Below are 23,985 nucleotides of genomic sequence, written 5' to 3'. Positions count from 1 at the left end.
GAATAAAATTAAAATTTTAAAATTTAAAATAAATAATAAATTTCTAAATTTTTTCTATTACTTTAAAATGTTCCATGCAATAGTACGATATCTTCGACTAGTGAGTCCCGTTTTAAAACATTTCACCAAAATAACATCCAATCATCCATATCTAAATTTTCAGCCCATATTAAGATACAATGTTTGCTTCACATTCTCAAAATAGTAAAATACTTCATCACCTTTGGTGCTGAATATTGTCATTTATCAAATGAAACATACCGTTTCAAACTAGAAATATGAACAAATTCATGAATACAAAGTCTGCTACAAAGATAACCACTTGGAAAAACATACACTGGCCTCAAAAATGACACCACGTCATCAGTTCAGAGTCTTATGACCGCAAAGCAGGCGATATGCCGATATCTCAGGAAAAATATATATTAGGAAAAGATTGAAGACAGTGCCAGATAGTTAATCTACAAATCCTTCCATGGTAACATCCCAAAACAGGCTATAAAACCTGATCCTCTTAATCACAGTAAACGAGTAGTACTAATATGTATATAACATTCACATTGCTTGAAAGAACTTTTAAGTCAATTCCGCCGTGAAAATTCAGGTCAAAGAACTTTAAGTCAAGTCCCTGGCATCACATTCAGGGTAGCTTGATAGGTCAGAAAAAGCATGTCATTATTTAACTTGTGACCTCAATCATCTCCACTTCGCCATCACTATAATCTCCCCAGCACTTGCTTGGCTTTTCCTCATCTAATGTTTCCTTGCTGGTGGTCACTTTATCCTCTTCACTACAACCAGCTGTCAAGCCAAAGCCTGCATGCTTCTCTTCCGTTCTGGGACAACAATTTTCATCAATGGCAGATACATTTCCAGGATTTTGCTCAGCGTGCTGCTGCTCACTCTCACATATGATCACCTCCGCTAAGGAGGCATCCTTGTTTTCCACATCAAGAGCTTGATCCTTGTTTTCAGCATTCGGTTCAACATTTACAACTTGTGCTGAATCTGTAGAACTGGTTGGAGATGTTGCAAGCCCGTTTTGATTCACTGGGATAGCATTTAATGAAGTAGGAAATCCACTGGGTGACACTGGGATATCGTTTGGAGACATGGGTGTGAAACTATTTGGTGAAACTGGAATTCCATTTGGAGGAGCCAGGTATCCGTTAGCAGAAACAGTATAGCAATTTGGAACCCAAGGTTGCCCAGGTACAAACTCAGTTGCATGTGGATTCATTATTCTAGGAGGGCTGTTGGGATTGCCATCAATGGTGTGTTCACCTGAGGAGTGGAATACACTTTTATTCCGTGGAACACGATTCCCATATCTGTTGTAACCACCAGATATTCGCGGACCATATGGAACCCGTGCAGTTGCTGACTGATGAGCTGATCTTCGGGGATTGACTGCAAGCATGGGAGGAATATTTACTGGTGGTGGCAAAATTCCCCCATGATCCTTGAAACCTGGTACAGGAACAGGAACTGGAACTGGAACTGGAACTGGAACTGGAACTGAACCAAAAACTGGAATTGTGGATGGATTAAATGGTGGTGCAGCTGCAGACAGTTTCTTGGTTGGTTCTTTTCCTGTTTCTAATGCATCTTGCTTTTCTCCTTCGGCTGGTAGTGACTTAATAACTTGTTGCTTCTCATCTTCCTTGACCTTCTCTTTTGAGACAGAGTCATCGTTGTCAAATAAATGTTTTGAATCTTCAACTAACCTTGGTAGGGGATTTGGATCAGAGGAAGTTGCTTGGCAAATTTCTATCACTTCTATCACTGATGCATCTTCATAGGCATTGTTGCTTATATGCCAAAAGGAACCAGAATTCTCTACCTCCATGGCTGTGATATTAACTTCTTCAACTTTTTTATCTACCAAATCATCATTGGCTATTCTCTGCTCCTGGGATTCAACTTCCACAACCTCATGTTGGACCTCATTACCTTTTACCATATCAATCACCAATTGTTTTTCTTTGTGTTCATGTACTAAGCTTTGCTGATTATCATCCATTGGTTTCTGACCATAATCTTCCTCTGCAACCTTTGTACTTGGCACATCACTATCAATCTCCTTTGTTGCAACTATCTCATGACTCACATCAGGGTTTCCTTTTGGTGACTGTTCAGCCACAGCCTTGACAATTGTACCAGGTGGGGCTAAGGCAACTTCTTTATAAGAGAAAAGTTTACCTGCTGACTTAATACTGATGGCACTGCTAGGAGCAGCAGCTTTAATGTTATCAGCTGGACTTGCCGGAGCTGACTTTGAATTTGAATCCCCTGATTTATCTGCTCCAACAGCTTGCGAGTTGGGGCTATTTATTTTAGAACTGAAGCTTGCACTCTTGAGGAACTTTTTTGATACAGGAGAGGATGGACCAATGGAAGAAGTCTCATTTATGTTTGTTCTTGGAGAAGAAAAATTTGTAGGCTTGCCCCGATATTTTGACGACTGAGAAACATTCATGAAATTTGTATTCAGTTTTGCTAGGGTAGGCCTCCGCGACGAAGCAGTTTTGCGCCCTGTAAGTGAACGACCTTTAGGTACAGCCTCTTGCCATCCTTCATCTGAGCTGTCATCTTGAGCCATATTATTGCTCTCGTTCAGTACTGTTTGTGCTTCATCTAAGTGAGTGGTCTCAACTTTATGAATCCTGTGTTCTTCCAAATGAGCTTCTGTTTTATTTTCTTTGTCACTTGTAGTCTCAGCAAGTGAATAACCTTGAGACACATCTTCAACCTTGTGATTTTCATCTGATGTAGTTTCCCAGTTTTGGCCTGGTTTTCCCTTTAACTGTAAGATTCATGAAAAATGGTTTCATTCAATGAAATAGAGAAAAGAAAGAAGTACCCAGGAAAGGACAAGTGTATTCATAGACGAAAGGAGTTATGTGATACCTTCGCACGGGCCTTTTTCTGTGCTTCTCTTGCTTTCAGATCAGCATCAGGTGTTATGTAATCCAAAAGGTCTGACACACTGATAAAATCATTTTTATAGGCATAAAATTTCAGAGAATATTTTTTCTTTCTAAAATGGAAATTTAATTTAAATTTCAAGTCTTGCAGGCCATTCAGAGACAGTGAAAATGTCGTGAACTGAAACAGGGGTACTCAAATAAGAAGGACTTGTGCTAATTGTAATGAGTACCTTAAATGACCTTTGCTGGAAATTGAGGCATCTGGCTTAGGTGTGCCATTGCGTGCAGCCTCCTGTTGCTCCAGAGCCTTTGATTCGAAGTATTCTAGCCAAGCAGCAGCATCCTGTAATAGATTCATGTAGGCTTGAAGAACAAGAAAAACAATTGGAATGTATTTCATCTACCATCGAATAGCAACCTACCTGTGTCCTTAGATCATCAGGGCCAAGTTTAGCCTGCAATATCTGGAGGGTTGTTTGTTCATGCTGAACACTTAGCGAGTATGCTTCCATCAAAGAAAGAGCAATCGCTATTGCATGATAGCTTGCAGCTGTCTGAATAAGCCATGAATTCATAAAACAAGTTAAAGATGCCAGTTACCCTAATCTAATTAATATGAACCAAGAACTCAAGCGTATAATGTGCCAACAAAAACAATGGCATGCGACCACATAAACCAGTACAAGATTTGATTGCATTTCTAAGAATTTGTTAGAAATCAAGATATGATATGATATAATATTTTCTGTACTCGATTGGTTTTTCAACTATAATTGTGACTTATACATTGTGTAGAACAAATAGTGTCTATTAAAAGATTTATCGGTTTTTAACTTGCAAGATCAATTGAATTGAACTTCCACTATAAGAACGATCTAAGCTTTATGTTCAAGGCATCAAAGTCCAACCAAACAATTTTTTAATTTTTATTTCTTTTGCAAATAACAGAAAATCATATTATGTCAGCTCGTTTAAGTTTGAAAAGCAAATGTCACATAAAAGAGAACGATGGCCTCTCATGAGTAATGCTAGAGAACCAACTTTTTGCAGCCAACATTAATAAACTTTTTTAAAATTACTTTTTGCTCATCTTAAATTTTAGACACTAAATTATAAGTCATTCTAGTATGACTATGATACGGTGGCTATTGTGTTTCAAAAAGTGTTGCTAAAATTAAAGTAATGTTTTTTTATTGTCAAACAACACTTTAAAAAGTATTGCTTAAAAAAAGTGTTACCAAAATGTAAAAGAAAATGTAACTTTAATTTTAACAACACTTGCATAATCACCGTAGTCACCATAGTATACTCATACTAGAATCCACCAAATTATATACCCTTAACCCTAAACTTTAAATTATAAACCCCAAAGTTGGCTAACTAAATGTTGGTTCCCTCATCTTCTTTAAAATCTTTTGTACTTAAATATCATGTTGAGTTATCTATTTATTTTAATTTTTAGCAAGAATTTCATTTTACTTGATTCAGCTAATTAATGGCCACCCAGGTGTGCCCAAATCTCCAACTTTTAGGTTTTGTAAACCCACCACTTTGGAACCAAGTTGTCTTTGAGCTTTTAGTATTGACAATAAAATAGTGGCTCAAAAGGTTCAAACCCAGAAACCATGGTGGTTCAAGTCAAGCTAGATTTTGAAAACCTATTTGTTTCCAACAATTATAAGTCAGTCTGTTACAAATTTTAATCTTCATGAATCATGAAGAAAAGGTTGAATAAAAGTGGTTAGCTTAGAATCCCTATTTTTGTCACCAAATAAACTATGTCGTGTCCCACTTCTTTACTATCCATTTGAACGTAGTCCGACATTAATTAGTGCACATACATGAGCATGCTTCTAAGTTTCAAAAGTTCTAGAAACATGTCAAGCCATTCTAAAATAAGATGACTCATGCAACACATGGAAAATTCCTCATGCTTTGGAATGAGAGAGAACCTGAATATGATCAGCTCCAAGTAACCTTTTATTACACTTTAAAGCTTCATGAAGATATCTGAGAGCAACATGGACGTTTCCCAATCCTTCTTCCATCATGGCTACATTAATGTAGGTGGCAGCAGTATTTGGATGTGAAGGTCCACAAGTAAGGTGCAAAAGATATAGTGCTCGATTGACATACCTAGCATATAAGGAAAAACATAAAATTGGTCAAAATCAATTTCAGCAGCAGAACAAGAATAACTCACAGGAGTTTCCCATTTGATACCATGACCAATTTTATATACATTAGCCAGCATATATCATCTCTTACTGCCAGATCCCTATAATTTGAACAACAACTACTAAAGCAATTAGGTTAATGAATTCATGGGATGACACTCCTATCTGTGATTTTAATCAATGGTCCCCACAATGATATAAAACAAACCATCAAAGATTACTAGTTTATAATTGCGAATCATACTTTAAGGTAATTATAGACAAAGGAATGGCCGAATTCTGAGGACTTGAACCACTTTTAGAATTTTGTTCCAATGACAGTATTATTACTTTACCATAATGTTAGTTTTATGAAGAAAGAATAGAGATAGAAAGGATCCCAGAAGATTGGAACAATAGATTCTCATACATTGAACCACAAACGTTATTGCTATGGTATAATAATTCAACAATTTAATAGGATAGGAAATACACTTTAAAGCCAACTCTGTATGTCGGAGTCGATAGTCAATGAACCACAAACGTTATTGCTATGGTATAATAATTCGACAATTTAATAGGATAGGGAAATATACTTTAAAGCCAACTCTGTATGTTGGAGTCGATAGTAGAAAACAGCAAGGTCTCCATAACTTTTCATGGTATCAGGATGGTCCAGTCCAAGCTCTCTCTCATTAATATCAAGTGCCTTTTGCTGATAGATAGTTGCCTAACAAAATCATTGCTACAATGATTACGATGATACTGACTAGAATCACTTTAGCTTAGCAAGTAGATATTTTATTGATCTGTGTCTATGTTTCCAAATGAGTTAAGAAAATGTCAACCTTATATTCTTAATTGAAATGTCATTTGCAATAATCAAAATTTACGTAAGAAAAATGTCATCATCATGGAATTCTCTGCTGCAACCTGAGCATTACTATCACATGTTCAGGCTATAATACATTTATTAGGAAATGATATTTCCATCAAAACTTAGCATAGAGAAGAAAATGTAAGTTACAGAACCTAGTGTATTATATGTTTTCCACCACTAACAAATTTATAAAAAAAATATTTATCAGTTGAAGACTTTGCAATGAATAAATGTTGATAGCGGTCTCTATTTGATATCAAGTATCGACTGGGATGAACAAGATAATGCTGCAACTTGTAAAATCTCTCTACCACATTTTAAGAGTAAATATTTATATCAGAAAAGATGTAATTCACGTCCAGAAAAAAAAAATGCTCTTTCCCCCCAATATTTGGAAAATTTAGTGAATTATAAAATCAACAAGTTTTGTATATTAGAAATAGTTTGACCCTGACATAGCGCACATCAATTGCCATTCATTTTCACAGCAAATGTCACCATTTCTGATGAATAAACAAAGAGCACTTAAAATATATAAAACACATACCTGATTGAAATCTCCAGTATGGTAAAGCACAACGGCCAAAAGACTATATGCTCCTGCTGTCATTCTATGGTAAGGCCCACATACTGACACTAATTTTGAAAGCGCCTTCAACATTGAATGTGGAATGTTAATTCATTTAACTATTGGTCTTGTGAACAAACTATATTGTAAGATGATTGAATTTAAACATACCTTAGTGCCATAATTGACAGCATCTTCCAATTTACCTTTATCCAATGACGTCTTCGACGATTCCAACAGTGTGCGACCATCAGCAGATGAGCATGCCACATGCTGCAGAAACAATCACAATTACAATTCAACAACAACAACAACAACAACAGTAATAACAATAATAATAATGATAGTGATGAAATTTTCCTTGCAACCAACTCACTTTGTACTATATTTTACCTTGTATATGGGAACCATGCTTACAACATCAAACTTTCTGAAAGGAGAGGCTCTATCCATATCATAGTCCCTCGGAACCAGCTCAACCCCAACCTGTCAAAAGATTCTCATATTGGATAACGGAATATATCACTGTATTACAAAATCAACCTAGTGTGTGTGTTTTTTCAAACCTTATGGCACAGTCCACGAAGAATTGCAAACTTTCTTAAATCTTGACAACTTTCACGCTTAAATTGCCACCCAAACCTCTTCAAAAGAAATAATTCTACCCATTTCCATTTCAATTCATAACAACTAATGATCTTGGCATCATTAGTATCAGAATCAGAAGATGGTGTTCCAAATAAAATATTTAAGCATGCGGCTATCGATGAAGCCAAATCAGAAAAATCATCAACTGCTGGAACAACAGCTTGCAAGATGTGCTTGTAGGCTCGAACAATCATTTCATGAATACATAGTGATTGTACATGTGGAAGCTTATCTGCAAGCTCAACCTGGCAATTGAAAACAGAATTAAGATAACATATTATTGTTAAAGTTGTGTGTGTGCACGCATGTGTGTGCCCCGTGTGAGAACAGTGTCTTTGAGACATATTGCAAACCTACAGGAGAGCAAGAGCAAGTATGTTGTAGTAGAATTCAATGTCAGGAAACAGTAGATTAAGATGCTATGATGACATATAAATTGAGAAATGTGCAGACTACTAAGCATCCTCTGCTCCGTTCCAAAAGTAGAGAATTGTGATTCTATCTCATACCTCATTACATAATTAAGAATGAAGATTCTCAAATGGAAGTTGGGTCTGAGTTAACATACTATTTGGAATGAGATTTGATTTTCTATTCCTATCATCCTATTTTGCTTGAACACATATGTTAAAATTGAAATTTGCTAAACTTAGTTGTTTATACCATGACAGACATTCAAATAATTTGAACCAACTTTGATTCTATGTACAAACATGGGAGTGCTAATCCTAAAGCTACCAAACTGTAACCTGGGAGAGGACATTCCATTCCATTCTCAATCCATGGAATCTATAAAAGCCAGTTCATTATATTTCTTCTGCTGCAATACTGTAATAGTATATGGTTTTCATTTATCAATTGTTTCATAAAAAACAGCCATAGTTAGCAGCATCACCGAATTTTCATTTGATCTATTTTGCACAATGTCAAAGAGAAACACTGCAAAACAGTTGGTTAAAGGGTGCAAAAGAAGATGAATGATTAAATATATTACCACTGTTCCCAAGGAAGACATTTGCAATCCCCTAGTATGCATGAAATCAGTCAATGTCCTTCCATCAACTGGTGAGAGCTCAAGGGAGCCAAAATCTGCCACCTAGGAATTTGAAGTCACAATAATCAAATATATTTCACAGTAACAGATAAACATGTTAATAAGTAAGAAACTAACCAGCTTTGGAAGGGCAGTATCAATATAATATTTGTAGGCCATTTCCCTCAATTCATCAGGTGACTGTAAAGATAAAGAACCAATAAAGTATTGAATCAAAGTATATCCTTAATTTTTAGTACTATTATGATAATACCATTAGATATTACAAATTTCATGTAATCTTTGGGAGAATCACATTACAATTTATGCACAGAGAAAAAGGAAGATACAGATGTTTTAAACAACCTTCAGATGAAGACCAGTTTTCGATTCCTTGAGTCTTGTATATGCAGCATCAGAAAGCAGTTTTCTCCATTTTGTTTCCTTTTCTTCATCTTGTTTCTCTAAATACTGTTGACTGGCATCTAGCTTGTTTGTATCAACACCATTACAGGTGGAAATATCATTCCCATGTTCAACTTTAGAGTGCCTGTTGTCAATTTTTTTCTTCAATTCCTTCAGCAACCCACCTTGCTTCCCAAGACCCTTCACAGCAGGGTCAAGTTTAGCTTCTTCCGTCTTTTTTGTCTCTGTCTTTCCCGTAGCTTGATTTTGCAAATGTTGCACCCAACATGCCCCTAGCTCCCATCTGATAGACTTATTATATCTTGTGGGTTCTTCCATTAGTTTATGTAAACTTTGCTCTAGAACTTTCTTAACCAAGGACACCGCAGAACGTGAATTTTCATTATCTGTGCTCTGAACTCGTTGAGTTGTATTTGACAATTGGGATGCAGATGACTTATGCAACAGCATCCTCAAGCTAATTTTGTTTTAAAAATTAAAATAAAAAATAAAGGAAAGAAAATATTATCATAATAATAATAATATCCAAGAAAACTAACTAAAAACATCCTCACGCTGAAGCTAATATGTTAATAGGGTCATATCAAAAACTTATAAAAGCAGATGTACCAAAACAGATTGTCACTATTGCACTATCATTTGCCAAGCCAGCATTTTTCCTCATTATTGGTGTATGATTTCACAGGTTAAAGTTTACAAGAATGCAACCCAAGAATTAAATTTGTGTAGGTACACATGATGGTACCCAATAACCAAAGTAGATCAAGGCAGTGATTAAAATTACCTGTTAACATTTAAGGCATTTGCACCTCCTTCAGGCTGGTCTTCAATAGAAACTTCCAAGGAATCAGGACTCCCCTCCCAATCCATTTCAGCTGAAACTTTCACAACAGCTGTGTAGCCACAATGTCGTATAATTACTGCACCTAAAGTAGGAGTATCCTACAAGAGCAAAAGAATGATTTATCAAAAAGGAACTTAGGGGAATTCTAATAGGTTCACAACACTTATTATATCACTTACATGGACAGTTGCACTCTCATCAGCAGTTATGCCTTTAAGCAAGTTTCTCTGAGCAAGTTCTTCCTCCGACAATCCAAGAACCTGATTCCCATCATTTTTGCAGTCCAATTTCAAACTTGCATCACATACATCTCTTGTTACCTTTATAGTCAAATCTCCAATTCTTTCTTCATAGGAAGTTGGAATAGTTGTATCACTGAAAGGGCTTTGCTTACTATCTTTAAGATGCTGTATTGCTGAAACAGCTTCAAAGACCGACACGTCGACAAATAAACTGTGAAGAAGAAACGCTTTCCTATCTCTAATTTGCCTCTCTTCTGTTGTTTGACAAGGCATTGCAGCTAGTATTGCAAAATCTCTGGCCCACCGTCTCTTTTTATGTTTACCATCTCTGCGCTGCCCACCACCATTTCCACCCCACATTTCATCTTCCACGGGAAGTGGAGGAAATGTAGATAGATTGTCAGCAACAACTGGAGGAACAACCCAAGTGTTTGCACGAAAACCATAAGGAAGGTTGCCGAACTGAAAAGATGCCACTATGATATTAAGAACGTCTAGTATAGGTAGCAGAGTAGTGTGAAAATTTATGCTGAGAAGTATATACCTTATTGTGTTCCGTGAAAGCTTTCATCAAAGCTTTGTAGGCCTGCATGAAAGATTGCAATACATTATTATTAATTCTTAAAAGGAAATAGATATTGTTTAGAGCAATGCACCATCAATTTCGTGGGGTAACTTTAAAGATACAATGTAATGTTTATGAAATTAGATCTCTCATGTATTTGCTTCCAGTGCTATCATTTATTTACACTGTTTCGAATTCATTAGATATGATGATAGGTTTTTGTACAGAAAAGAAACACAAGATAGGAGTCCACGTTTAAAAGATTTTAATTTTAAGGGGGAGGGGGGAAAGAGAGAGAGATGGATATGGGTTATGAGTATAATTTTCATGCTATGTTGCTATTTTCAAGGACGACTTCTACATTTATACCTGTCAAACACAGGCAAATTCAAAGCTTACAAATGAAATTCACTAAGCATCCTTTGGACCTTCACATTCTACTAACATAAACATATACTTTGAGAAGAAAGTAAAAAATTTTATAATAATCCAACGACTCTTCTATTCCTTCAAATAGTCAAACAGTAATCAAATTAAGTGATCCGGAAGGGCCAGAAATAATTTATAGCATCAACCGTAAGCAAACACTAAACTTACAGCATCAAACACCCTGCTTATCTGCTGAAGAAGACCAACCAAAGTATAACAGACAAGAAGACGTTTTCCAGCAGGATAGAATCCTGTTCTTGAAGCAACAATAGTAGTTGGTTTACCACTGCAAACCCTGACCTGCACATGCCATATCCATAGCAATCCCACGTCAAAGATGAGTTAGTCTACCAAAGCTCAATCAAAAAGGCTCGCGCGCACACACACACCCCAACAACAACAAAACCGGCTGCTAAACTGTTAACAACATGATCCTCACATCAATCTGAAAGAAATCATTTTCTGTCTTATCCTCAAGGAATGGACGGTTTGATCTCCGTATGTCTGCAAGAAAACAAAAAGTATGTCAAAAAAGAACATAGCTTTGGATTCAATCTAGTATCAACCAAAGTCTTCTTGGTTTCCCGTGCCTGAATAGTTTGATTACTTATTCAACCAAGCTAAAATCCACAGGCATAACCCATTTGCCTGTAAACTACATTGTAACAAATTTATTAAAGAGGAAACTGAATTAGAAGTTGTAAAGAAAAGAAAACAATCGAATAAAAATTAAATACCGTTTGCCTTAAAGAATTTTATCTAAAATATTTCCACAAACATATATAGATTCATCTAAGTAAAAGAAAATAACATTTTTTTTCTACAATGCCAGAAGCTACGTGGTTTTTATATTGCAAAATGCATGCAGTTTCAAAAATAGAGTTTAATTTTGATGCGCTGACAGTGTAACAGTCGTGCTTATTTTTACTGATGTGGCGTTACGTAATTGGATGCACGTGTAAAACTATTTTTTTTTTTTTACCAAAGATATGAGACTTAAACCCGCAACCTCTTAATTGAGTATGGGATTGAGTATGGGGAGACTATGCCATTTGAACTATAACTCATTGGCACGTGTAAAACTACTTTACACGAACAATGCATCAAAATTAAATTCTTCAAGAATAAATAAATAAACAAATAAATAATGCGTTGGCTCAAGATAAGTTTTAAGAATTTAATTTTGATACACTATCATGTAAAACCATTTTCCACGTGTATCCAATCACATAATACTATCTTTTAGATTTACCGCATGAATGGTCATCTAAGAAAAACGTTGTGATTGCACGTTTTTTACACTTTTAAGTGCATGAAAATTAAACTCAAGTTTTAAAAACATAAACTTTTGAGTAAATACTCAAGTTAGTCTCTCAAATTTCATGCTTGAATCAAGTTGGTTCTAGAGTATACTTAGTACCTAACATTTAAGGGGGAAAATAAACAAAAAATAGAAATTGAGGACCAACTTCATTCAAAGAAATTCCAGGGAGTAAATTGAGCATTTACTAGTTTTAAGTCTTTTATGTTACAATTCTTCTTCAACGATATGAACTTTCTCACTTCTGCTTAGTAAAACAACATGATGCTGCGATGAAAATGAAAACGACACTTCGAAAGGACGGGACGGGCTTGGTGGGCCGGGTTACCCGCTTTGACTCCCCTAGAAAACACATTTGCAGACATAGCAATTATAGAAACGGGGAAGAGAAGAAAAGCTTACATTGAAACGGCGGCGTAAGATGCGAAAATGAAAAAAAATCATAAAACTGTCCGAGTCTGGGTGGGGGGCACATGGATATGTCTCCCTCCAATTTCTCTGCCTTCTCGCTCTTGGCATTTCCAGAATCCGAATTCGGGTCGCTGGGCTTGGGCTTTGGACTCGTTTCGGACCCATTTTCTGGGCCAAAGCTCTGTTGCGACTGTTCGTTGTCCACGGAAACAGAGTCTTTGGCGGCGGCGAGTTCTTTGACAGTGGGCCTGCTGGCGGTGGACTTGCCCAAGGAGGTGGTGCATGCGACGATGTCAAGGAGTCGTCTAATGTGAGCGACGGCGAGATCTTCGCTGTAGTCCTCTAGAAAATAGTAATTACATAAATAAATTGAAAACTTCAATAAAAAAATTGGAGAAAAGAAAAGGAGAGGAGTGTCGAGAGAGTTGGTCAGTTAAATTTCAGTTATCAAAACCGGACAAAAACAGCTTATTTAGTCTGGATAAATAGTTTAATTAAATTTTAAAAAAAAATAATTTAAATAATAAATAATTATATTAAAAATAGTTTATAAATAAATTATTTTAGTTTTTAGTTTTTAGTTTTTAATTTTTAAATATTTATTTTATAAAAATATGATAAAAAAATAATATTATAAAAGAAGTTATTTTTTTTAATTTTTTTTATAAATTTTTAAATAGTTTTTTAGAGAATTGTAATTACACCAAATATTAATACTCCTACTTTTTATAAGTCAAAAATCCAAAAAAACAATTTTTAAAGCTTTTCAAACACCCTCAATTGACAAATTGGTGAACCACAGTTTTAATGGGTGTAGTTTGATACTAGAATCTTTCATACAATTAAATTGGCAATTATATTATATGTATACAAAAATTAACTACAAAAATTAATTACTAATATAGAATATATATTAAAATATAAATATATATTAAAAATAAATTAAATTATATATATATTTATATACAAATATATTAATAATTAATTTTAGTATATGAATAGTATTTTTGTTAAATTGATAAAAGTAAAACTAGGTAAGTCAATCTAATCCAATCTTAAATTCAATCAAAATAAATTAGAGTAAATTCAATCAAAATAAATTAGAGTAACTCAGATTCAGCTGATATATAATTAATGTATATAATTTTATAAATTTTATATAATAAAATAATAAAATCTTATATTTGAAGTTAAATTTAATAAATATTATATACATTTTAACTATATATATATATATATATTAAAAAGACACCAAAAATATATGTATATTAAAAATTAAGTATTTATTTATAATATATATTAAAAAAAGTAAAGAGATAATATTGGAAGTAGAGAGAGAATTAATTTTTTCTCCATTTTCTCTTTATGGTTGTAGGGAAAGAAAATTGGTGGGTCCCACCAGTATTTTTCTATCCCATTTTCTTTCTTCTCCCATTTTTTCCCTCAACCAAACAAGAGAAAATAACTATTTTTCTTCTAATTTCTTTTCCTTCCTTTTCCTTCCTCCCATTTTCACCTCAAACAAACACAGTGTTAGTGAAGAGACAGAAACGAAAAGATTGAGACTGAGAAACAGAAACTAAAAGTCAGAGATTGAAATAAATTTCAGTATTTTGTTTGGTACAAAATGAAAGAAAATAAGAATGAAACTCTAATTTAGTTTGCACAAAGGATAAAATTGAAATTAATTAATTGAAATGAATGTATTTTAGATATAAAATATTATTAAAATTTTAGTTTCCATCTCTAAAAAATTTAGTCTTCTGTGTCTCTATTTTTTAAAAATACTGAAATACTAAAATTTTAGAAATAGAGACAGTAGGCACAGGATTCGGTGGTCGAGAAACCTTTGGACCACTTAGTAGTCTAAGTAGGAAACATGTTTTTGAAGTTTTTTATCAATTACTACGTAGTCTTTGAACTAATTTTAATTACAAATTAACCCCATATATTTTATTTAATTATAAAAATAATTTTTTATTTTATAAATTATTATTTTATCAATTATCTATTATATTTATTAACAATCAAATACAAAAATAACAACCAATTATATCCTCCATTCATCCTAATAATTTCAATTGATTAAAAAATTAACTTTGATCTCGTTACGTTCGTCCATGGCTTTAATTTCGTCATGTAGTATCACAGATTTAATTAATACTAGTAGAAATACATTTTCTTCGTCCAAATTAGACCAAACTACAGGATCAATGATTTAAGTTAAGTGATAAAAATTGTTCTTATGTTAATACATTGATATTAGTGCAAGAAGATAATAAGATCCTGATCATGGTGATTGAAAAAAAAAATTGGATTAATGAGGATTTGTACAACCTATTTGTGATTTATGAGAGTAGAATAGAATAAATTGTGCAAAATTTTACAGAATTCTGAAAAATGAGAACATTACCAATTGATTGAGTAGATGGATATTCCATTACCAATCGATTGGATTACATTACCAATCGATTGAATTTGGCTAAAACTTCAATGTCATCACTTTTCAATCGATTGTATTTGGCAAATCCATGTTGTTTTCGTGAATTCAATCAATTGAGTAACAACAACAATCGATTACTTTGAGACATTCATTCGATTGGAAAGTATAAACAATCGATTGGTTTAAGCTTTTTACCATTCTACCTTACAACTTTCAAACAATCGATTGAATTTTAAGGAAACACGATTTGGAAGCCATGGACGAACGTAACGAGATCAAAGTTAATTTTTTAATCAATTGGAATTATTAGGATGAATAGAGGATATAATTGGTTGTTATTTTTGTATTTGATTGTTAATAAATATAATAGATAATTGATAAAATAATAATTTATAAAATAAAAAACTATTTTTATAATTAAATAAAATATATGGGATTGATTTGTAATTAAAATTAGTTCAAGGACTACGTAGCAATTGATAAAAAAACTCCAAAAACATATTTTCTACTTGGACCACTAAGTAGTCCAAAGGTTCTTGGACCACCGAATCTTGAGCCGAGACAGTACCATTCTCTAAACCAATAAGGGCCGTTTGGGAAACTTTAGAAGTAACTTTTTTTAACTTTTGACTTATGAAAAGTAGTAGTATTAATGTCTGGTGCAATTTTCAAAACTAAATTGTAACTTTCTAAGAAGCTATTTAGGAGCTTATAGAGAAGTTAAAAAAAATGACTTCTCTCATAATACTTCTATTTTTCATCACATTTCTATAAAATAAGTACTTTTAGAGTTAAAAATCCAAACACAAAATAACTTATTTATAAATTACTTTTAATAGAATTATTTATTATTTAAGTTATTTTATCAAAAAGAGCTTAATTAAGTTGGTTAAATATGTTGTTTTTACTATGAATATATGATACGAAGAATGAAGAATTTACCTCGGATGATGGCAAGGTGGCAGGGTTTGAGGGACACGATTTCCACTGAATCCTTCAGCCTAGCACCTCGCACCTGTGCAACCAATAACGAACTTCGTTAACGCCAGTCGCCAGGCGGGATCTTTTTGGTTAACTCCATTAATCCATTGCATCACTTTAAAAAAATTTCAAAAAATTTGGTAAAATGGTTTGAAAAGTAAAAAACAAATGAGGATTAATCTTGATCCATCACACCAAAAAATGATAATAATAATAATAATTTTAGCGTTTTTCTGTGACAATAATTTTAGGGATTAATCACTTTTGTAGATAATTACTATCTGTCTTTGTAATGTTTATTTATTTGTCGAGATTAATTCACAAAAGTGATTAATGACATTAATCTGTTTATATTTTCTCACTTTATCATTCTTTTACTTAGAAGATAGAAAAAGTCAAAAAACTGATGTTACAAAGAAGGATAGACCAAAAGGCTTAAATGGTTGAAAATTGTATTAGCCAACGCCCAACGGTGCTAACTTGTTTTAGAAAAGCTTCCCAGTGCATCACTTTTTCTCCTTCCTCTAATCCCAAAGACAATTTGTTAGGGTGGATGTTTTATTTAAAACTTATAAACTTATTTTTGAGGATATATTATCTTCATATTATAAATTTAAATTAAAATAAAATATTATTTTAATTTCTAACATTTGAACCAAATTTTAATTTGATTTTTAACGTTTTATATGTTATATTTTAATTCTGAAAATTTTTAAATGTCCTATTTCAATTTCAAAAAAATTTTAAGTGGATACAATATTGTCTTACTATTATTTAATTATGATTAAATTATCATTCTTTTAATTTAATACCTATGTTATAATCAAATATTTAATTTGATTTATTTATTTATTAAATTTCATCTTACACTTTGATCACATTAAAAAGAATAAAATATAAAAATAAATTTTTATTGTTTCTATATATATAAGTGTATATATTGAAAATGTCAAATTTTATTTGATAATTTTATAAAACTAACCGTTAGTCTATTAAAATCAAATTTTGATTTGATTAATATGTTTTGAATACTATAATTTTAAAAATTTAATTTTATATTTTATCTAGATAATTTGGGAGTATAAAATTTAATCTATGGGTACTGACACAAATTCTTTGACAAAGATAAGTCCTAAAAGGTAGGAGCTTGTCAAAAATAAATCTATCTCTTATTTACCATGAGCGACCTGACAACAAAAAAACTTGTACTCACTTATTATTATCTTGAAAATAAAACTCCTAGTTGTCATAATCAAATCAAAATTTGATTTTTATTAGATTAATATTTAACTTTATAAAACTATAAAATTAAATTTTACATTCTCAATATATATATATAAAAGAAACAAGCAAAAAGTTAATTTTGTATTTTACTCCTTTTAATGTGACCAAAGTTACTGAAATTTAATAAATAAATAAATAAATCAAATATTTGATTATAACATAGGTATTAAATTAAAAGAATGAGAATTTAATCCTAATTAAATAATTAAAATTAAAATAAATTAACTATTAATTTATTAAAAAATCTCAATAGAAATAACTAAATTACATGCTTAAATATTTAAAACATGAATTAATTATATTAATTCACAAATTTTTAGAAAATAAGAATGAAATTTAAGCATAAAATAGATCTTCAGGATTACTTTCATTTCTTTTCCTACGTATTATGAACATATGGTAATCCTTCACCAATAGCAATCGATTTCAGTATGTAAGTAAAATCAATCTATCAACGATCATTAATATAAAAATTTTTTCTTTAATTTTGAAGTATTGATAATTGAGTGTTAGGATTTAGAGTTTTGTACAAAAAGAAAATTGAAAAAAAGAAGTTATAGGACGATTTTGATTATGTTTTTTTAATACATGAAAAAAATATATCTCAAATAATAATATTATTAATGTACACGTTAATTATGTTGTTAATTATTAGTGTCAAATTTAATTATATGATAATATTAAACCTGTCTAAAATTTTTTAGAACAAAAACATAACATTTAAAATATTTAAAACCAAATTAAAATTTTATCTAAATATTAGAAATCAAAATAATACTTTATTTTTTAAATTATTAAGAGTAGTGATTAGAGTTATATCCAAATCTAATAGCGCAATTTTTCACATATTTTTAACAAATAAATAAACTAGAACTTTTTGGACATGGGCGCAGGCGAGTATATCTGTATTTATACTCCTTAAAAAATGGTATACTTTTTAAGTTTTTGTAAAGAATAAAATTTCATATTAGTTTTTAATATTTAGACTAAATTTTAATTTTATTCTTAATATTTTGAATATTTTTTTATTTTAAATATTATTTATTTTATTTTAATTTTCTGGTTAATATTAACATTTTTTCTTTAAAAAATACTCTTTTTTCATTATAATTTTTTTTAGATAACAAAAAATATTGTAATTGTAATGATCATAGTAATTATTGTGGTCATTTGAATGCGTAAGTGATAGATTAATAAGAAAAAATAATAATAGAGAAAAATGTTTATTTTTGAAAAAAAAAATTTAATTTTGATCCGAAGATTAAAATAGGATAAAATAAAATGCTTAACATAAAAATAAAATATTTTAAACATTAGAAACGAAATTAGAATATAGTCTAAATATTAGGAATTAAAATAATATTTTATTCTTTTATAAATAATTATTTCTTTAGAAAACTTTGGTAATGTTATCTAAATTAAAAAAAATCAAAACAATTATTTAATAAGAAATGGTAGGATATAATTATTCATACTAATATGAATAACCCAATAGATTCAAATAAAAAAATAAAGAAATATGAAAAAAGGGAGAGAGAACATGAAAGAAGTAGATTTAAAAAGAGTAAACTTTTTTTTCAGTTTTTATTCTTTAATTTTTTAATTTAGACAACTCGTATTTTAACGATTAAAAAATAACAATTTATTCTTTATTATTCCTTTTTGTTAGACACATGAATCTTTCAATAAAAATTTTTGACAAAAAATGGCAAAAAAATTTAGGTGTGATGTTAGCTTATATTATTTGTCCTTTACCTTTCTATATGCATGATAACCATTGGTTATGACTATTTATTGCCTATACATTTATCAAAATAACATTACAAAAGGATGATAAAGTGCATGTTGTCGAAAAAGAGTTTTATTAATTTAAAAAAAATGGTAAATTGTGTGTTTTTATTTTTTATTTTTAATATTTTATTTCTTCATTTTATTAAGAAAAAAGAAAATATAGTAAAATTAATAATTTTTTATTTTATCTTTTATTTTCATTTTTTAAAAATTTTAAAAACAAAAATGTTAAAAATAAAAACACAAACAAAGTAGTTCTAAGTTTCTCTCTTCTTATTTAATTATAAGAAAAGTAGGTTTTAAGTCATCCGATTAAGAAGATGATAATATTATTTTCATATTGATAACTTTACTCTTTTTTAGTTATATATATTTTTTTAAATTATCCATAATTTTTATGGATATAAAGAAAAATATCATAAAATATTAATATGATAAATAAAAATTATAAATAGTTAGAAGAACATAAAAAAATATAATTAAAAAAATAATTTATAAATTTAAAAGTGAGATTATTGTTTTCCAATTTTCTGGAAATCTAGAAGTACAAAGAGAAGCATACCTCGTGTGATAAGGAGTAATTAGTCAAATGACAAGTTTCAACGTGTACCGCTAAAAGCTTTCTCACATCCAGGATCCTGTCCGTAGAAATACCCTGTGACCAGAGAACATAAATACAAAATAGTACTAAACAATCGCGTGCTAAAAATAAAAAACAAAATTTTTATTCATATTTTATTTTTGAGTTTGTTTTAAAGATACATGTTATTAATTAAAAGATATTTTATAAAAAATATAAAAATTCAATTTTTTAATATATTTGTTTTACTTTTATTATAATAAAAAGTTTAAAAACTTTTTTAATGATAATTTTAACATTTAATTTTAAGATATATATTAGTTAAACTTTTAATTTATTTGTCACATTGCATGAATACAAAAAATCAACTAATAATACAGAATAACTCTATTTTCATATTTATAATCAAATTTTATAAATAATATAATAAACAAATTTATTTATAATAAAACTCTATATATAATATAATTAAACTTTATTCAAATTTATAATTAAAATATGAGTGAAAGTAAAACAAATAAAAATTATCAATAATTTTATTGTTAGTGAAAAGTGCGAAATTGATTACTCCATTACTGAAAGTTTGATAAAGATTTGATTTTTTTTTGGGTGATTAATTATTATATTAAAATAATATGGAGAATATTTATAAATATACATAAATGTATTGAATGATTCGTGATATTGATTCAATTTTTGTTTATATAAATAGTGTAACATTTTCTCTAATAAAAGTAAAATAAACAATATTATATAAATATGAAATTTGGAATGACCACATATTTATATTTATAATCAAATTTTATAAATAATATAATTAAGATATTCAAATTTATGTTAGATTTTATAAATAATATAATTAAACTAGATTTATATTCAAAATTAAAATACAATAATGACTGATTTTTTATTTCACAAATAAAAGATTTGATTATTCTATAGCAAAGAGATTTGACTCTATATATATATAAGAGTTGATTTCACTCGGAGCATTTTTAGATATAAATACGCCTTTATGTTGATTGAAGAAGAGAAGAAAGAATTAAAAGGAAAAGAAGATAAATTAATATTTAATTTGAGTGTTAATAAACGAATATGAACGAAATTCAAGTATCGTAATTTGTGAAAGAAGACAAAGAAACTGGAAATGCCGATCCGTAGTCCATACCTTAAGTGTAACTTGCGAGTCGTCCGGTGTCTCCACAGAAATCTCAACGACCGTTGGCAAAACTGCAAATGGATATAATGTGATTCTGATTAAAATTCTCATAGGATAAGGTGGAGAATTCTCAGAGCCAATGAAATTTGAGATAAGTAACACCGCTTTAATGTTTGGTTACCACATACAAAGGATGATAAAATCTCTTTATGTTATATAAAGTTGATAACAATTATTATAGAATGAGTATAAAGATTTTTCTTAATTAGTTGTTTTATATCAGCAATTTTTAATAAATGTCAATAATCAATTTAAAGAGAAAAAAAAATATTCTCATGTTCTTGTTGGACCTGTTTCAAATTTTTAATATACAAGTTTTTGTGTCTCTGTATGTGATATATTTTTTTTAACAAAAAAATAAGGACATTCGAATCTGCGATTTCTTGTGATATTGCACCTTTTTCACATTATTAATTAATTCAATTATATCTTTAATTTTTGCTATATATTTTACATTAGTTACAATAAATTGAGGTTATTAATATAATAAAATATTCTTTACATAAAAATAATTATTATAATTAAATAATAGATTTTATAAATAGAAAAAAACTACATACTTATGGCAAATATCAATTTAATATTTCTTGATTAATCTCTGAATAAGATAATATTTTTAAAATATTAGACATTGATTATTATATAATTTATTTGATTTGTTTAGTTTTCTCCGGCCGTTAGTCTAGCAAGAGGAAACATGAAAGAACATGAACATCACATACTCCTAAAACTGGTAAAAAAAAACTTTTCAATAACAATGCAAGAACCAAAAGAGCACAATAATATTGAAGTTGAGTCACGTTAGCAAGTTCATAACCGAGAATTTGAAGCACTGAATAGAATAGAATGAATAATTAAAAGAAGGAGATGAGAGACATATTGCGTCTATCTTTCTATTTTTACGGCCAAAGGAATTATTGCTACTTCTTGTATATATGTTTCATAAACAGAAGGCATTGTATTCAAAGACAACACATAAACAGAAAGGGAAAATGAAACAGGCATCGAATGCAGGATGGACTATTATTATGTGAACCGTACCTTTCTCTTCTTTTTTCTTCTTCTCTCCCTTAGCTTTGTGAGGTTTGGTTTTCCCAGTTTTGGGAGCCATTATTGTACTTCAAAATAAACTAAACCGGCAGTTCAATTATAAAGCTTCCTCTCCGACGGAAATAACTATGACACAATGGTTGAATTCATCGAATAATTAAATGAAATCCTTCTGCACGTGAACTGGGAAGAATCTATTCTCCGTCCTTAAACTATGTCAAGTTTCTTTGTGAACAAACAGATAGAACAGCAACTATCTAACCAACCAGTGCCTCAAAAATCAACACATTTCATCAGTTGATATGTGGCTCAACAAGCCAAAAAAGAATATATATTAATCATAATATACACGATATTTAATAGGAGTTTGAATCTCAAGAAACCTGCTTGTAATTAACTTCAAACACGGAAGCTAAGCAAAAAAATAGATGTTATCTTGTTTGTGGAAATAAAAAATATATTGAACGGAATAAATGGAGCCGAAGAAGTGCGGGAAGCTAATAAGAGCTTTAATTTTGAGTACTGAACAGAAATGGGTGTGGAAGAATCTTGAGCTTAATTAAGGATCAAGTGAAAGTGTAGGTGGGGGTACTCAGCGCAAAAAAGGGTACGTAAAATAGAGATTAGTTCATGAGAAGATATTGAGAGAGAGAGAAATAAAACATGAAAACAAAAGAGAAAAGAGAGTGTGGATAGGATAAGGTAAGCCAAGGGGAAAACTAAAGCCAGGGTAGCCTCTTCTTCTTGTACACATACACGCACGGAGAGAATTTAAGGCTATAGCGATTTCAGGCCTCTCATTTTTATTTATTTTTTTCTTTTCTATTTTTTCTATGTCTCTTCTACTATGACACCTCATCTTCTGTCTCTCTTTCTCAATCTTTGGTTGTGCTATATAAACCTTAATTATTGGATCAGGCATAAACAACTTATTAGAGGCTTTCTTGTCGTCTTCACCCTCTTTGGATTGGGCCGACCGGCCGTGACATACACAAAAATCAGAAATTAGCTTTTATTTATTTTTTTCATTGTAGTTGTACTAAGACTTTTCGTTATTCCTTTATGCAGCTGACACAGTTTTGCAACACTTCTCACTAGGCTGCAATTGAGTCAAGTCAACTCATAAATCAGTTCGAGTTCGACTTATTAATAGTTCGATAAACTAAATTCGCGAGCTAGCGAACTGAGTTTGAGTTTGAAATTGAGCTCATATATTAAATGAGGCGAGCTTAAACTTTGATCAGCTCAAACCCATTAACTCGTGAGCTGGCTCGATTATATATATATATATATATATATATATTAAAATTTTATAGTCATTTTTTATATATAATTTTGATGTAGGACATGAGTAAAAAATTTATAATTGATAGATAGTCAATATATAAAATTGATCTTTTAAAATATTTTTAATATATATAAATTATGATTTATTGATATAAAATTATATATTATATATTATATATTCTCTTATTTAAGCCAGTTCGTGAGTTTGAGCAAATTCGTGAGCTTTCTGTGAGTCGAGTTTGAGCTTGGTCTAACTCGACTCACTTCCAGCCCTACTTCTCACAAGAATTATTAATACGTATGCCACATATAATTATGAGAATAAGATATAAAAATATATAAAGAATAGAAACATAAAAAAAATATTTTTGTATTTTACTTGATGATAAATTGAAGATAAGATAGAATAAATAATAAAAAATATAATTTATTTTTTTCTTTCACACAAAATTTAGAAATTAAAATTGAATAGTAAAAATTAGGGTTAAGTACTTTTTTCGTCCCAAAGGTCTGGGATGAAAATCAAATTCGTCCCTGACCTTTTTTTGTTATTAAAATCTTCCTCAACGTTTATGAACACTTTAAAATCATCCTCCCCCTCCATTAACGAATTTTTTCTGACACTTTTACTCTTTAGGTTATTACCGATAGTTGATACCTTTAATTGATTAAAAAAATTAAGTTATTTTTATATAATTGGTTGGAGAGATAGAGATTAAATAAAAAATCTCACCACCAACTAAAATAATAGAACGTCTGTTAGGGTTCCAGAGGTTGCAGTGCAGCCATGACTTCGGAGAGCTCAAGGTCGTCTCGAAGTCGCTTGCCTGCGCAGAAGAGAGAGCTTCTTTGTGGGCATGGTGAGACCTGTGTTGTAAATTTCGAGAACGAAAAACA

The 23,985-nt window shown here is 30.5% G+C and overlaps 1 protein-coding gene across 1 annotated transcript; it reads right to left on the bottom strand.

Annotated features, from left to right (window-relative positions):
* Window positions 1-202: 202 nt before the first annotated feature.
* Window positions 203-22,665, bottom strand: LOC107630624 (Tetratricopeptide repeat (TPR)-like superfamily protein). The gene is made up of 23 exons (XM_088508130.1): window positions 21,793-22,665; window positions 20,701-20,762; window positions 19,515-19,607; window positions 15,839-15,911; window positions 12,445-12,795; window positions 11,161-11,225; window positions 10,890-11,021; window positions 10,272-10,313; window positions 9,665-10,189; window positions 9,426-9,583; window positions 8,582-9,098; window positions 8,354-8,416; window positions 8,177-8,278; window positions 7,101-7,427; window positions 6,928-7,020; window positions 6,706-6,807; window positions 6,514-6,618; window positions 5,683-5,816; window positions 4,883-5,066; window positions 3,353-3,484; window positions 3,161-3,273; window positions 2,911-2,989; window positions 203-2,806 (listed from the first exon to the last, which is right to left on the bottom strand). The coding sequence occupies exons 1-23, from the start codon at window positions 21,860-21,862 to the stop codon at window positions 680-682; spliced, it is 5,649 nt and encodes a 1,882-aa protein (XP_088364256.1). The 5' UTR covers window positions 21,863-22,665; the 3' UTR covers window positions 203-679.
* Between the last annotated feature and the right edge of the window lie 1,320 nt (window positions 22,666-23,985).

Source organism: Arachis ipaensis, chromosome B3 (assembly GCF_059453495.1).
Source record: "Arachis ipaensis isolate K30076 ecotype BB chromosome B3, ASM5945349v1, whole genome shotgun sequence".
Taxonomy (NCBI): Eukaryota; Viridiplantae; Streptophyta; class Magnoliopsida; order Fabales; family Fabaceae; genus Arachis; species Arachis ipaensis.
This window is presented reverse-complemented; position numbering and strand designations above follow the sequence as displayed.

Coding starts and splice junctions, on each gene's coding strand:
- LOC107630624 (XM_088508130.1), bottom strand. CDS start 21,862: ATGGCTCCCAAAACTGGGAAAACCAAACCTCACAAAGCTAAGGGAGAG. Junction 15,912..19,514: donor ATTACTCCTTATCACACGAG/GTATGCTTCTCT, acceptor TTGGTTGCACAG/GTGCGAGGTGCTAGGCTGAA. Junction 10,314..10,889: donor TAAGCAGGGTGTTTGATGCT/GTAAGTTTAGTG, acceptor TCTTTCATGCAG/GCCTACAAAGCTTTGATGAA.